This window comes from Nelumbo lutea, chromosome 5 (genome assembly GCF_056320005.1).
Source record: "Nelumbo lutea isolate HS-2025 chromosome 5, American lotus-T2T, whole genome shotgun sequence".
NCBI lineage: Eukaryota > Viridiplantae > Streptophyta > Magnoliopsida > Proteales > Nelumbonaceae > Nelumbo > Nelumbo lutea.
The window spans coordinates 49,464,692-49,482,425 of NC_142688.1; the positions used below are offsets into that span (position 1 = coordinate 49,464,692).

At 37.9% G+C, this 17,734-nt stretch overlaps 1 protein-coding gene across 1 annotated transcript; it reads left to right on the forward strand.

Moving 5' to 3' along the window:
* The first annotated feature begins 934 nt into the window (after positions 1–934).
* Positions 935–4,551, forward strand: LOC148852281 (putative disease resistance protein RGA3). The gene has a single exon (XM_088946441.1). The coding sequence runs from the start codon at positions 1,117–1,119 to the stop codon at positions 4,318–4,320; it is 3,204 nt and encodes a 1,067-aa protein (XP_088802567.1). The 5' UTR covers positions 935–1,116; the 3' UTR covers positions 4,321–4,551.
* The last annotated feature ends 13,183 nt before the right edge of the window (positions 4,552–17,734 follow it).

Consider the following 17,734-nt stretch of genomic DNA (forward strand, 5'->3'; position numbering starts at 1 on the left):
AGTACTGAACTCTAAAAACGTAAAAAATTTTATGATAATTGATGAGTTTTTACACGTACATTTCGCTCTTCGTAATAGCAATAGACAGAGCCATTCTTCCCATTTGTTTTTGTTGTAATACACGTCTCAGTCAATGTGAATATCCCATGTTCTCTTTTCTCATTGGGATTGCTCTCGCGTGCATCCGTGCATGGATCTACTTGCACAAATAAATTCCATTTTGGTTCATTGTTCTTGAGTTTCATTCCATTGTGACAAGAACGAATAGCATTAGATCATTTGGTGACAAAATTCTTTCCATGGGCATCATTCTTTTCAGAATAAAAAATCAGTCCATAATACAAAATTAAGGTTGCATGCAACAAGAGAAATAATCATGCCCCATTTTGCTTATTTTCATTCTTTAAAAAATTTCTATACCAGCGATCATAAACTGCTGGCATAAGTCTACAAAACCACCATCATAAATGTTTATTGGTAAACTGCTGTATATACTTAAGCCAATGGGCATTGACTGCCACCCATCCACCAGTAAATATTCTGCGACATTTTTTTAAACCTAAGTCAGTGGTTTATAGATCACTAACATGGTATTTTTTTTTTAAATGAAAATGAGCAACATGGGGCACTTGCTAGTTTGAAAAGAATTAAATTTATTTTAGTAGTTAAAAGCAATACACCGATAACTGTCCAAATAGGTGATAACATGTAGAGGGACTCCAGTCCACATCTGAGCCACCACTCAATTGTTTCATAGCAATGTCTTCTAATTCTACTCATTTTTACCTATTCTTATTATTTTAGAATTTCATAATAATAAGAATTAAACATGTTTTAGCGGCCAGAATGCCTTCTGCTTAAATAAATATGTATACCTATATATATATATATATATAAGATTCTTATGCTTACAAACTTGTTGAATTGTTTTTGTAATGGGTTGATATCCTTTTTATTTTTCTTTTACAGATGGCTGATAACTTGTAAATTCTCCACGAAGGCTGACTTGGGAGCATTGTTCTTTTCCCCACCAATTACCAAAGAAAAGAATTCATTAATACAGGGGCACACAATCTTGCAAAATCTTCTCTAGTTCACGGAAGAAAGAAGAACAGAATGGCCGATCCGTTTACCTGCAAGGTTGCTGAGGTAATCCTGACAAGGGTGATCTTCCTTGCAACCAAAGGGATTAATCTCACGAATGATTCAAGGGAACATTTTAATAATCTGAAAATGAAATTAGAAACGATTCAAGGCGTGCTACAAGACGCCCAGAATCGACAAACAATGGAACAAAGAGTCGGAAATTGGTTGAAGAAGGTTCAGGATCTAGCTTATGATGCTGAGGACATGCTGGACGAGTTCACAATACTAATTCAGCAACAAAAAGCGACGATGACCAGGAAAGACAAGGTACGCAACTTCTTTTCGACCATCAGTCCGGTTGCAGCTTTCTTTAAGATGGCCGATAGAATTAAGAGCGTAAATGAATCTTTTGACAATCTTGGAAAGGAAGCGACTATCATGCGGCTTGTGCCTACAGACAATGAGACTGTTGAAAGTCGAAGAACCACCCATTCCATGGTAGAAGAATCAGAAGTCTTTGGAAGAGATGGTGACAAAACGAGGATTGTAAACCTTTTAATTAACCCAGATGATGGAAATAAAGCTATTTCGATCCTCCCCATCGTAGGTGTGGCTGGACTCGGGAAGACCACCCTCGCTCAAGTAGCATTCAACAATGGCGCGGTAGTAGCACATTTTGATGAACGTATGTGGGTTTGTATCTCGGTAGATTTCAACATTGAAAGAATTTTAAAACAAATCCTAGAAAGCCTTGGAGAAATGAATGTCTTATCAAATCTGGATGTGATGCTCCGTAGCCTTCAAAGTAAGTTGATGGGAAAGAAATTCTTGTTAGTACTGGATGATGTCTGGGATGAATATCGGAGCAATTGGAATACGTTAAGAGGTTTCCTGTTGAAAAGCCAAGCAGCAAGAGGGAGCAAAATTATTGTGACTACGCGCAAAGATGAGGTTGCAAAAATCATGGGCACACTTCCGACGCATCACTTGGGACTATTGTCAAAAGAAGAGTGCTGGTTAATTTTCAGCAAAAGAGCATTTGCTGAAGGATCAGCAGCACAAGAGACTCCAAGACTGATCGAAATAGGAAAAAAGATGGTAGACAAATGCAGAGGCCTACCTTTAGCAGCAAAGGCTCTTGGAAGTCTGATGTACTACAAGCAAGAGGAAGAGTGGGTAGCTGTCCAAACAAGTGAAATTTGGGATTTATCAGAGGCTGAATCAGGTGGAATCTTACCAGAATTGAGGTTGAGCTATGACCATTTGCCATCCAACATAAAGCAATGCTTTAGGTATTGTTCTGTGTTTCCCAAGGATTACGAGATCGATAGAATGATGCTTATTCAGCAGTGGATAGCACACGGATTCATAGGCTTTCAAGGGTCATCCGGTCAAGCTGCAGCTATCAAAGAAATGGAGGATATCGCTAATGACTCGTTCAATTACTTGCTGTGGAATTCTTTCTTTCAGGATGTAAAGAAAAATGAGTATGGAGACATCGAAACAGTGAAGATGCACGACCTTGTGCATGATCTTGCACAACATGTTTCCAAGGCTGAATGCTTGTCATTTGTCGAAGACGATGAGGTTAATGACATTACTATTACAACTGATGTTCGGCACTTATCTGTGTATGCTCCAAAGTTACCGAAGTTACTGAATGTCTCAGTATCGTATGAGGCAAACAAGCTTCGAACTTGCCTTTTGTGGCTTAATTTTGATGATCTTATGAATGTTTCCGACTTACTTGAAGGTTTTTCTGTTGACAGGCTTTTGAAATTTAAGTGCCTGCGTGTATTAGATTTGGTGGGCATCACTCAGTTGCCAGCATCATTCCAGAAGTTGAAATTACTAAGATACCTTGACCTGTCAGAAAATCAATGTGAAAAATTACCGGAGTCAATCACCACTCTCTACAATCTACAGACGCTAAGGCTCAAGAATTGCAGGAAGCTTAAAGTGCTTCCCATGGAGATGCGGAAGCTCGTTAACTTGAGGCATCTTGATCTATTCGGATGTATTAACTTGGAAAAGATGCCAATGGAGTTGGGGAAATTACTTTGCCTCCAGACATTACCCATGTTTATAGTGGGTCGGGACAATGGACATGGTATTGAAGAGTTGCAAAACCTATTAAACCTAAGAGGTTTATTAGCAATTACAAATCTAGAGAATGTGAACGATGGAAGAAGAGCCAAGGATGCAAAATTAGAAGACAAGCTTTACATCCAGAGATTGGATTTGGAATGGTGCAGGCCATGCGATATCAACATTCATCATGACGTGGATTATAATGATGTGCTAGAAGGTCTGGAACCTCACCCAAATTTGAAGGGGTTGCAAATTAGTAATTTTGGGGGCAGTAGATATCCTGGGTGGATGAGGGAGATTGAATCATTTCTCCCCAATTTGGTCGGAATAGCACTAGATGGATGCTGGAGATGGGAAAATCTTCCCATGCTTGGCCATCTACCATTGCTTAAGATTCTTGAATTACGCCGGATGATGTTTAGACGTATCCAGTTCCATGGAGACAACAGTAGCAGTGATGATGGTGGTGGCAAGCAAGCAACAACAAAACAAATGTTTCCATCATTGAAAACCTTGTGGCTGACAGACATGCCTATGTTGGTGGAGTGGATGGAAGCTTCTACCTCTTCTTCTTCCTTTTTCCCTTGCCTCGAGAAGTTAATTATCAAGAAGTGCGCCAAGTTGAGAGTCACACCAGATTGTCTGCTTCCTTCTCTCAAGAGACTAAGGATTGAATCCAGCAATGCCATGTTGCTATGTGAAGGATCATTTGCAGTCGAACTCACCTCTCTTACTTCCCTTCAAATAAGCAACTGTGAAAAGCTTGAGGTTCTGCCGGAATGGTTGCTAGAGAATAATAAAAATTCCCTCCGCCATTTGAGTATCATGAAATGTCCCAAGTTGGAGGCTATTCCCAGGGAAAATTTACAAGTCCTCACATCTCTCAAGACATTGAGGATAACTGATTGCCTATCTATGCCAAATATTTTATGCTTGGATGATCTTCAAATGTTGAGATTGGAGAAAGACAATGCATGTGAAGAAATTCAGCTGTCTAATGTCGACAGCTCACAGTCAGTGCTCTCCATCGCACTAGAACCAGTACCAGAACCAGAGTCAGAGACAGAAACAGAACCAGAACCAGAACCAGAAGTAGAGCTAGAGCCAGAACTAGAATTTTTCGAGGCATGCGAAGAATTTTGACTGTCTAATGCCGACATCCGGCTGTCAACAATAGGGCTTTCCTTGGGAGGTTGTCCGGTTTTTCTCCTAGTGGCTGTACTCAGGTTGTCTTTAGTCAGTTGCTTCCTGGTTTGGTCGGTCTTGTCAGGTTGCTGTTATGGCCATTTTTCCTCTCTGTTCTTGTTTCTATGTTGCTAATGAATTGATTTTTTCAAAATAGGAAAAAAAAATCAAAGACTTGCTAATGAATTGATCTTTTATTTGGAACGGGATGGAGGGTGAGGGGGGAGGGGGTGTTTAAAGCATAATATTGTATGTGAGATATGGGAATAGTGCTGTTTAATTTCTTCCCTCAATTTCTCTTGTAACTCTATCAATAAATTTTATACTGTGAAGCCTCTCCACAAAATAATGTGACATGTATCTAGTTACCTTCTAAAAAAAAGCAGTATATATATATATATATATATATATATTCCCTCTGTTTGTATTAATCTAGCTATTGAATCACCTTAATTTAGTATCTTAGGCTATGTTTAGTTGTGGTGCAAACCTCGATTTGATACATTTGTACTCGGTTCCAATTTGCAACTGCTTGAGTTTAGTTTTTACCCCATATAGCATTACAAAATGGAAATTTTATACTCCTTTTGCACCTCCTTGTTGTGTAAATTTTACCTCTAAAAGGTTCATATAAAATTGCATTGGTTAAAGAAGAGCTAAAGCAGGGCAAACAATTATATCATGTTGATTTGAAGACTACCACTGTTTTCATTTTCAATTAATCTAACAGCCGGAAACACAATTAAAGTCGGCTTTGACATCACCGCAAAAGTTATCAAGTGTAAATATATGCTTGCAGTTATACCTTTGAAGAGTTCCATTCCTTTATTTTTATTTTTTTGCGGGGGGGGAGGGGAGGTTCTTTTTGTAGTCCATAGTGTAGATCCATGCCTATACTTTGTTCTTCCTCTGATTAAGATTTGTCATCAAGACCTTCTTTCCCATTGGTAAATTCTGAATTTTCTGCAATTTCTGTAAATTTTTCTGCAATTTCTGATGATTTTTTTTGTTTCTTTTTCTTAATGATTTTTTTCTTTTACTTGTTAAAAAAAGAGTAAATATTGGTCACTGAGCTATGAAGTGTGTTACATATTTTGACTTTTCTGTTCTGACTTGTAAATTCTAGGTCCACTGGAACTTGCTACTGTGGGAGTTTCTATTGCTCTGTTTAATCAAGTATCAAGGATTGCAATATTCCCACTTGTTAGTGTCGCAACTTCTTTTGTTGCGGAGGAAGATACTATTGGAAGAGTAAGCACTGAAGATGTAGAAAGTGAAAATATGGATAAGGGTTTAGCTATACAGAGTGAGATGAAAGAGTTGATTCAACATTCTGGTATGTTATTTTGTTGATTCAGGGGCTGTATGAATTGCTTTAGCAAAACGCATTTCAACACAATAGAGTTCTGTTTGGTATGTCCAAGTGTGAGAATGGGAAGAGACATATTCCATCAGCGTCATTTGCATTGGTTATTGGGGGGATACCTGGTCTTCTCCAAGCCATATTCCTAATTTCTGGAGCAAAACCTCTCTTGAACTTCATGGGTGTAAATTCTGTAAGTATCTTCATTAAGACCATTTGGTTAAACTTACTTCATTATTTAATTGCTTATTGCTTGGCTGCTTGCTTCGCATAAAAGGAATTCTTTCCTGTAATTTTAAAAATTCAAAACAAGATTCCACCATGCCTAAGTTTAGAATCTGGGGGTTATGTGATTGTATTTGTCTTATGTTAGAAGAACTGTATCTAACTTGCCAAGTGATCTTATGGATTCTTCCTGTCAAAATAAATCAGTATTTCTATAATGTTCTCTCTTAAACCCCTAAGTTTATTCTAGGTAGAGATTTGCTAGCATTAAATTTTATTATAATAACAAAAGAAGGATGAAACACCTAATGGGTTGGGGGGAAGGGGACCAGACAGTATCACTACCCCTGATTAATTTCAGGTTGGTTCTGACCTGTTGATTGAAGATTGATGGAGGAAGGTTTGGGTTGTTGCGGAAGGCAAAGCGACGCTGTGGAACAGCTACTCCAAGGTTGAAGATGAAGAGCTGGCTAAGGGGCTTATGTTTGGCCTTGGGGATTTTGCAGGTGGTACACAGCAGATGTTGGTTCTGTCCCCCAATTAGTGTGCATCATATTTACCAATAACACATCCTCTGATCTATTTGTCACATATTGCTTTTTCACGTTATTTAGATTAGTGTTTAGCATATGTTAGATCTCTTTTACTAGCTAATGTTTTTCAGCTGCTACCAAGAACAAATTTGTGACTATGTCATGCTTGAATTTAGACTTTCCCATTCTAATATTCTTTAATCAAACAGAATTGTGGTCTCAGAAATCAAATTCAGGTTTGGATTAGTAATACTCACTTGTTACAGCTGCTTTTTGCAGGGATAGGAGCCATGTGGACATAGGTGCTAATACATGCACTGATAGGGGCAGGTGATATGCTTATTATCTTTAAATGTTCTGATAAATTTGGAAGCTATCTGTTGTCTCTTTTTCCAATAGCATTTAGAAACTGAGGACTGCAAAAATTTGGTTCTCTAAATCATCTTGGTCATGCAATTGGAGGGATACAGTTATAGGAGACCATTCTAAGATAGACAATTTAGTTCAGGTTGGTTGCTTCCCTATTAAATGAACCATTATTTAGTTTAGCTTGGGATTTGTAAATACTATCATGCTTTAACATGTAGATAGGTCACAATGTAGTGATTGGAAAGTACTGCATTCTTTGTGGACAAGTTGGGATTGCAGGTGTTGGGCCCAGCCCATTATGGGATATTGACCCATATTATAGTCCACTCTCCTTCAGCCAACTGTTTTTTTTTTTAAAAAAAAAAGAAAAACAAAAACTAGGGTTAGATCTTTTTGCACGCGGTGTGTTGAAGAGAGAGAAAAAGAGAGAAATCGAAATACTGTGCAGATTTCTCAGTGCACAGAGTTAATCAAACGGCCGGAACTTTCCGATCCACCGTCCGATCGAGCAGAAATTTGGATAGTAAGTGGATAACTCACTTTTCTTCATTATGAACAGTCGGATCTTTGATTGGAGCTCTGAATCACCGGTTATTTGAGGTCGAATAGAAGCAACTCGTAGTTGTTCGAGAAAAGAAAAACATTTCGCGGCAGTCTTCATCAATTATTCTGATCAAGGGTCATTTGTGGTTCGATTTGGCTGAAATTTGGGGGGATGGTTCGAAACTCAGACCTACGATCGGAACGGTGGAGATCTGATTTGGTGTAGTGAAGGTCTCCATTTTGTGGCCTGAACAGTAGCCGCGTTTGTGAGTTTTTCTGACTGTTATTTTCACCGCTTTTGGTATTCTCGTTTGTATGTTTGAGAATCTGTATTTGCTCTAAGTTTGTGAGCATATTGTGGTGTTTGAGTTGCTGTAATTGTTACCTCAAGTTATTAGTGGAGATTTTTTGTTGAGTCTCCTTGGCCCCGTGGTTTTTTACCCTTCACATTGGAGGGGTTTTCCACGTTAAATATCGTGTGTGTCTCTCTTTGCTTGGCTTATGATTGTTTTTGTTGATATCTTGTTTGGAATTGTGATAGCTGAATATCTACAAGTTTTTATTTTTGGGAGAGAAATAGTTTGTGGATAAACTTAGTTTCTTCCCAACAAAGTGGTATCAGAGCCAGGTTATTTGTTTGTGGATTTGTTTGATTGCATGATGGAGCCTAATTATGGTAGAATGATTAGTTTGAATGGCACCAATTACCACAAGTGGAGAGGAAAAATGAAGGATCTATTACTTGTGAAAAAGTTACATTTACCAGTTTTTTCTACTCAAAAACCTGAAAATAAATCTGATGAAGAATGGACTTTTGAGCATGAGATGGTTTGTGGCTTTATTCGACAATGGGTAGATGATAATGTTTTGAATCATATTGCTAATGATTCACATGCCAGAACCTTGTGGGATAAGCTTGAGACTTTGTATGCCTCTAAATCTGGGAACAATAAATTATTTCTGTTGAAACAGGCTATGAATTTGAGGACAAGGAAGGTACTCCTATTTCTGATCACATAAGTGAATTTCAGGGGTGCTTTGATCAATTGTCCGACATGGATATAAAATTTGAAGGTGAAATTTTGGGACTTTGGTTGCTTAATACTCTACCTGACTCTTGGGAAAATTTGCGCGTGACTTTGTTCAGTTATGCTCCTGGTGGTGTAGTGACCTTGGAATATGTAAAAGCTGCTATTTTGAATGAAGAAGTTAGACGACAAACTCAGCAAGCATCCTCTTCTCAATCAAAGGTTTTGATTACTGAAAACAGGGGGAGAAGCAATGATAGAGACCGAGGACAAGGTAACAGAGGTAAAAGTAAGGCTAGAAGCAAATCAAGGTCTAAATACAAAAACCTTGAATGCAACTATTGTGGTAAAAATGGACATATCAAAAGATTTTGTTTTCAACTGAAGAGGGACAATAAAGGTAACAAAGGTAAGCAACAAAATAAAGATAATTACAATGATGATCGTGTTGCCACCACCACTATAGGTGATCTTGTGATTGTCTGTGATGAGAATTTGATTAATGTTGCTTGTGATGAGATAAGTTGGGTTGTTGATAGTGGTGCATGTTTTCATGTTACATCGAGAAATGATTTTTTCACATCTTATACTCCAGGTGATTATGGGGTTTTAAAGATGGGTAATAATGGTTTGTCAAAGATGATTGGCATTGGCACTATTTGTCTAAAAACAAGTAATGGAACTGAATTGATTTTGAAAAATGTCAGACATGCACCAGACATTCGTTTGCATCTGATTTCTACCAGTGTTCTTGATGATGATGGTTATGTTAGTACCTTTGGTAATGGACAATGGAAACTCTCGAAAGGTTCTTTGGTTGTGGCACGTGGAAAGAAGTGTTTTGGTTTGTACTGGACCAAGACTTTAGTTTCCATTGATGGTGTGAATGTAGTTGAATGTGATAATTCATCAGTGTTATGGCACAAAAGACTAAGCCACATCAGTGAGAAGGGACTTGATTGTTTGGTGAGAAAGAATCTACTTTTAGGTTTGAAAGGTGCAAGGTTAGAAAAGTGTACTCATTGCTTGGCTGGGAAACAAAATAGAATCTCTTTCAAGAGCCATCATCCCTCTAGGAAATCAGAGTTGCTTGAGTTGGTGCATTCAGATCTCTGTGGTCCGATGAAGGCAAAAACATTTGGTGGTGCACTTTATTTTGTTACTTTTATTGATGATCATTCAAGGAAACTTTGGGTTTATGTCTTGAAGAGTAAAGACCAAGTACTTGGTGTCTTTAAGTAGTTTCAGGCTTCTGTCGAGAGGGAAACAGGGAAGAAACTGAAATGTATTCACACTGATAATGGTGGTGAATATTGTGGACCATTTGATGAATACTGCAGGCAGCAGGGCATTAAACACCAGAAGACGCCCCCTAAGACTCCTCAGCTTAATGGTCTAGCAGAGAGGATGAACAGGACGTTGATGGAGAGAGTTAGATGTTTTCTTTCAGAAGCAAAGTTGCCTGGATCTTTTTGGGGTGAGGCTTTATATGCTGCTGCACATGTTATTAATTTATCTCCTATTGTTGCTTTGCAAGCTGATGTTCCTGACAGGGCATGGTACGGAAAAGATGTATCCTATGACCACTTACGTGTCTTTGGCTGTAAAGCATTTGTGCATGCGCCAAAAGATGAAAGGTCCAAGTTAGATGTCAAGACAAGACAATGTATCTTCATTAGCTATGGTCACGATGAATTTGGCTATAGATTGTACGATCCAGTTGAAAAGAAGCTTGTAAGAAGTCATGATGTTATTTTTATGAAGGATCAGACCATTGAGGATATTGATAAGGCGAAGAAATCAGAGTCTTCAAGTACTGATGGATTGGTTGATCTTAATCCAGTTCCTGAGACACATACGCCCAGTGTAGCTGAGTTTGGTAATCATGATGATGGCCAGAATCATATTCATGATGATTTGGTTGAAGATAATGATGATGATGTTGATGATGATATTGATGCTTCTACTAGTGGTGCTATTGGTGAACCTGTTGCCCCACTTAGAAGTTGTGGTTATCTCAAGAGAAGTATATTGAGAAAATACTTCAGCGGTTTCATATGGATAAGGCTAAAGTGGTAAGTACACCTCTTGCCTAAGGACAGAAAAGCTTTGCAAAATCGGTGGGTTTATAGGTTAAAGACTGAGGGGAATACTTCTAATCCACGATACAAAGCTAGATTAGTTGTCAAAGGCTATCGTCAGAAAAAGGGAATTGACTTTGAGGAGATTTTCTCGCCTGTTGTCAAAATGTCTTCTATTCGAGTTGTTCTTGGTTTGGCAGCCAGTCTTGATTTAGAGGTTGAGCAGATGGATGTAAAAACTGCTTTCCTTCACGGTGATTTGGAGGAGGAAATTTACATGGAGCAACCAGAAGGTTTCATGGTGAAGGGTAAAGAAGACTATGTCTGCAGATTGAAGAAAAGTCTATATGGGTTGAAACAAGCCCCGAGACAATGGTACAAGAAGTTTGAGTTTGTTATGATCCAGCGTGGATTCAAGAAGACAACCTCAGACCATTGTGTTTTTGTGCAGAAGTTTTCTGATAATAACTTCATCATTTTATTGCTTTATGTCGATGACATGTTGATTGTTGGTCATAACTGTTCTAGAATTGACAGGTTGAAAAATGAGCTTAGTAAGTCTTTTGCAATGAAAGACTTGGGACCAGCAAGACATATACTTGGCATGCAGATTACTCGTGACAGAGAGGCCAAGAAGTTGTGGTTATCTCAAGAGAAGTATATTGAGAAAATATTTCAGTGGTTTCACATGGATAAGGCTAAAGTGGTAAGTACACCTCTTGCTTTACACTTTAAGCTTAGTACTAGACAAACTCCTTCTAGTGATAAAGAAAAAGGAGAAATGCAACGTATTCCTTATGCATCTGCAGTAGGAAGTTTAATGTATGCAATGGTTTGCACAAGGCCTGATATAGCTCATGCAGTTGGTGTTGTTAGTCGTTTTCTATCCAATCCAGGTAGAGAACATTGGACTGCTGTGAAGTGGATATTGAGATATCTTTGGGATACTTCTAGTTTAAAACTCTGTTTTGGAATTGAGAAACCTATTCTTTGTAGTTTTACAGATTCAGACATGGCGGAGGATGTTGATTCTAGAAAGTCTACTTCTGGTTATTTGATTACCTTTGTAGGGGGAGCTGTGGCCTGGCAGTCTAGGTTGCAGAAGTGTGTTGCATTGTCTACGACTGAGGCTGAATTCATCGCTATTACTGAAGCATGTAAGGAGTTGTTGTGGATGAAAAAGTTTGTGCATGAACTTGGTTTCACTCAAAAGAGGTATGTCTTATATTGTGATAGTCAGAGTGCTATTCATCTTGGTAAGAATCCAACATTTTATAATAGATCGAAGCATATTGATGTAAGATATCATTGGATTCGAGATGTTTTGAACTCCAAGTTGATTGAACTTGAAAAGATTCACACTGACAAAAATGCTGCTGACATGATGACAAAAGTGGTGCCTCGAGAGAAGCTTGAACTGTGTGCCGGAGCAGCCGGCCTTAAATTTGCATAGTTGCCTTTTTTGAAGTGTCTCCCTTCTCTCATGGGCTGGAGGGGGAGAATTGTTGGGCCCAGCCCATTATGGGATATTAACCCATATTATAGCCCACTCTCCTTCAGCCAACTGTTTTTTTTTCAAAAAAAAAAGAAAAACAAAAACTAGGGTTAGATCTTTTTTGCGCGCAGCGTGTTGAAGAGAGAGAAAAAGAGAGAAATCGAAATACTGTGCAGATTTCTCAGTGCGCAGAGTTCATCAAACGGCCGGAACTTTCCGATCCACCGTCCGATCGAGCAGAAATTTGGATAGTAAGTGGATAACTCATTTTTACTCATTATGAACGGTCGGATCTTTGATCGGAGCTCTGAATCACCGGTTATTTGAGGTCGAATAGAAACAACTTGTAGTTGTTTGGGAAAAAAAATATTTCGCGGCAGTCTTATCAATTATTCTGATCAAGGGTCATTTGTGGTTTGATTTGGCTGAAATTTGGGGGGATTGTTTGAAACTCACAGACCTACGATCGGAACGGTGGAGATCTGATTTGGTGTAGTGAAGGTCTCCATGTTGTGGCCTGAACAGTAGCCGCGTTTGTGAGTTTTTCTGATTGTTATTTTCACCGCTTTTGGTATTCTCGTTTGTATGTTTGAGAATCTATATTAGCTCTAAGTTTGTGAGCATATTGTGGTGTTTGAGTTGCTGTAATTGTTACCTCAAGTTATTAGTGGAGATTTTTTGTTGGGTCTCCTTGGTCCCGTGGTTTTTTACCCTTCACATTGGAGGGGTTTTTCACGTTAAATATCGTGTGTGTTTCTCTTTGCTTGGCTTATGATTGTTTTTGTTAATATCTTGTTTGGAATTGTGATAGCTGAATATCTACAAGTTTTTATTTTTGGGAGAGAAATAGTTGTAAACTTAGTTTCTTCCCAACAGCAGGCTCAGTGACGTATGTTAACTTCTAAGCATGTTTACATTTGAAAGATTGAGTATACCAACCATATGATTTACGTAACAGTTTAAGAATTTGATGAAGTTAATGAGATCCTGTTGGAATTCAACATCTTCATTTGTTGTTGTTGGTTTTTGGGATGGGAGACCATGCCACTTTGGGGGGAAAGGTGTTAGCTTGATTACAAGATCAAGATATTAGCAACATAGAAAAATAAAAAGGATATTAAACAACATGGAATAAAAGCTGTCTTTATTTTTGTAGCTTGATTTAAATATACCCTTCCAAGAGAGGACAATTTACTGGGGTTGTTCACAAGTAAGAAGCAATAAGCTGGCTATACAGAAACTCTTTCAAGTGATTTGGCTTTAATCTGGTTCTTGGCCTTCTCTTTCAGCAAAAGCTATTTAGAATGACACAATCAAATGGCTAAAACAGCTGTTTGTAAGCAAAATGCTGAACTAGTGACTATTAAATATAAGACCTAATAGTACCTTGGAAGGTCATTTTGGCTTCAATCTTGCTAATTGGATTACTTATTAGCCAGGTTTATAAGCCTACACTACTGAAATGTGGAACAAACTATATTTAGGTAGCCTTCTATAGGTCTTTGCTGTTACACATGTATGGAGTTGGTTATCTGGATAACCTTTTCTTTGTTTTCATTCCTTTTTCTACTTTACCCCTCTTTGTATACATGTAGCCTGGTTGAAATGCATCTTTCAGGAGAAAGATAAGCCACTACTGGACCCATCACTCTTTTGTTGTAAGGTGAAGGATATTAGAAAAAAACAGCAATACCATTAAGTATTGACCTTTGAGTGCCTCTTAGATGTTCACCATCAAGTGCTGGTAATATCCTCATCTACATTTAGGTGAAGTTGATGAAATGATCATGCATTGTCCCATGCATATGTCAACGATGCTACATGTTCCAACAGATTGGGTTTTCTAACTATTTTCCAGTATGCTGGTGTTCATATCTTAGTGGTTAATATCAAGGTGCTTAGCTATTTCTGAGTCTGCATTGTCAAGTTGGAGGACCCTTTCAATAATTAGTTTATTTGATTCGTTTGAATATAGGTCCGTCTTGCAGCTAATAGCTGTGTTACCAAAGACATTACTGAACCAGGAGACTATGGTGGTTTTTCTTTGGTAAGGATTAATTGATAACGTTTGATTTGTTTATCTTGTTGTACCAAAAGAAAAAGTTTTGTTAATCTATAGATGCTTAGAGAGCTTACTGAGTTACAAGAATCTGGTTTTGGGTGCCTCTATAGGTGCGTATCAATGAATGGCGGAGACAAGTTGCTACCCATCGTTGGATATTGAAGGGCATTGTTGACATGCTTCCATGCAATATATCGATGAGGTCATGTGGGTCCTCTACGGATGACAACGTGAACATATGTGCCCATGGCTATTTACCAAAGATTGAGGGAAATTTTCATCATTTTAGGCAATGTTTTCACGAATCCATGTTTATTCTGCAGCACAGCTTATAAGGCAAAGTAGAAGATTGCTAAAGCAAACTAAAAAGATTGCTGTTTTGCGGGGTTTGAATCTCTTTTTGGCAATACTATATATATTGATGGGAAAGACTGATGTATTGAGTGGCTTTTTAGTGACACCAATCAGGCCACCCCTATATTGATTTTTGTACTTTTTTATGTTAATTGGATATTGTATTTAAGCAAAATTTTCTGGATATTATAATAATTAATAATTTAATTAAGAATTTTTTCATTTAAATTGATTTTTTACGCATTACCTATCATGATATTTGTATTAAACAGGTGCCAAAAAAAATGTTGAAATCAAATTCACATAAATAATAAATATTAAAAAAAATCAAAGTTGGCGATCATACAACCGTCGCCTTAGACATAAAAGAGCTCTAAGGCGATGGTCCTGAATGCCACCTAAAAACGAAAGGAACATGCCAATGGACCACCTAAAAACGGAAGCAACATTTTGACGGACCTAAGACGGCGGTCCTGACATCCACCTTTATTAATTTTGAGCTGGCGGTTATGACATATTGTTGGCTTAGGGATGATTGAACCGCGTCGGACTGATACTCAAAGGCAGCAGTCTTTTGTATCTAAGTTGGTGGTCTTGACCTAGGCCGGCAATGGTTTAGGGGGCGGACTCATGACCGCCACCTTACCTGTAAGGCGGCGGTCTTTTCTATCTAAGTTGGCGGTCTTGACCTAGGCCAGTAGTGGTTTAGGGGGTGCACTCATGACCGCCGCCTTACCTCTAAGGCAGGGCTGTTTAAAGGTCAAAGGCGGTGGTCCTCCGACCGTCGATTTTTACCGTTTTTCTTGTAGTGATATTTCCATTTTCTCTACCAATCGAAAAAAGCATTTGTAGAATTTGCAAGCAAATCCATGTAAAACTTATAAATGTGAACTCTTGCATATGTTCATGACTTTATTACAATCCATCACTCACTCCCATATTTAGGTGTTTTCACTTTGGATTATCCTAAAATAGAATTCTTAGGCTATGTTCATGTCTTTAACTAGTTTACCTTAGATGTTTGTAAAGTGTTTTATTTTGGCATTGCTTATTGCATTTTAATGTATAATTTGATATATATTTATTTTCCTTATTTTTCAGATTGAACCAATACAAGAGTCAAAAAGGGCATGATTAAAGATTATATATATTATATATATTGGAGATCAATATTTTAGACTTTTTTATTTATTATTATTCGTAAAATGAATTTGATATTTTTTTATAACATTAATGTATTGAACTCACATTTTAACATATATTTACCTTTAATTAAAATATTAATTTTTGTTACAATTTTATTTGCAATTTTTCTGTGACATTAAAATTGAGCAGATTCCTATATAATTATGCTACACATGTGGGACACATAAGGTGGTTAAAATACTATCGATTAGCAGCAAATATATCCACCATTATATATTCAAACAAAGATCTATAGCCGTGGACATATCTACCACCAAGGTTCAAAGTATTTTGGGAGCTGGTGGGGTGTATCAAGGTTCTAACCAGTTCAGGGGGTGGAAGAGCCTTAAACCGCCACCCTGAACTGATTTTGAAAAAGAAAATAAAAAAATGGATCAAAAAGTTATCGATATTGTCCGGTATGCCCATACTGGCATATCAGATGTATCAATATTTTGAACCTTATTTACCGCTACATATTAAAGTGTGGATCTATAGTGGCAGATATATTTGTTGCTAATATATTTACACTTCTTTTTAGCGACGGATATATCCGCCACTATATAGGAAAAAAAACATATCTATTGCAGTGGAAATAAGTATTTGTGGCAATTAGGCAATCTTTTAGTGGCGGATATGTACGCCGCAAAACAAATTTATATGCCGCTTTTGATGACATATAGCAGCGGTTTTATATCCGCCACTATAACCTATAGCTATGTGACATACAACGTCAAAAAGCAATCTGTTGGGGATCCACTGTTATAAAACCATTTTTGTTGTAGTGCTTGCACTATACATATTTGTATCCATACTCTTACCAAATTGAACCTTAGAGAAAAAATAAAACAAAATTAAATGATCCCAATTTTAGGTATTTAATTGTGAAATTGGAATCGCTCGAATGGCTTAAGATATTATTAGCAATCTTTTTTCTTTCTTCTTGTGGTTGCATGGGGCAAGAGAGTGGCCCATTTCCAAAACCCAATCAGTGGACTCATCTGATCTGTTATCCAATCCAATTGTTTCAGATTTGATTTTAACCCATTTGGTTAAAATTCAAATCCAATTAAAATTTATTACATCTATATAGGTAATAAAATATTGTCTATTGATAGATATTCTATATAATTATAAGAAAATTATAATTGATAAATTTCAATTTTTATATTTATATAATTTCATTATATATATAATGTAAATACAAAATTTTAATTTTTAAAATTTAAAAGTTTTTAAAGACAATCCGACCTTATCATAGTGCTGCTCATAGGAGAAGAGGAGCTTCACCATGGAACGGTGGCAAATCATCAACGAGGAAGTCCAGAATCTGTTCGACGTGCATCATCCAGGAAGTAAAGTACCCAGACTGGTTAGCCAATGTTGTCATGGCGAAGAAAGCAAATGGGAAGTGGAGGATTTGCATTGACTTCACGAACTTGAACCAAGCCTGTCCCAAGGACAGCTTCCCCCTACCGAGGATAGACCAGCTCGTCGACGCAACGGTGGGGCACAAACTCCTAAGTTTTATGGATGCATTCTCAGGATACAATCAGATTCAAATGCATCCTGATGACCAGGAGAAGACCGCTTTCATCACCGATTGCGGACTATACTACTATAAGGCAATGCCCATTGGCCTCAAGAATGCTGGCGTTATTTATCAGTGGCTAGTAAATGAGGTATTCAAGGACCAGCTCGGCCACAATTTTGAAGCGTATGTCGATGACATGCTCATGAAGAGCAAGAAGGCCGACCACAACCTGGCTGACCTCAAGGAAGTCTTCGGCACACTTAGAATATCAAATAAAGCTGAATCCGACCAAGTGTGCTTTCGGGATCGGTTCCGGTAAATTTCTATGGTTCATGGTCACTCAATGAGGAATTGAAGCCAATCTAGAAAAATCCAAGCCATCCCCGATATGCAATCACCTCGAACTTACAAGTAAGTGCAACACCTTACTGGGCGGGTGGTCGCCCTTAGCGCAGTACTTACAGGATGTGCTTCCCATGCAGCAAGGCTCGTCTTGAATGGATCCCATAGCACAGTACTTACAAGATGCTCAGTATTGCCTCATCCAGGAAAAACTCTATCACCGGTCTCACACTCTCCCCTTCCTAAAATGCCTCTCCC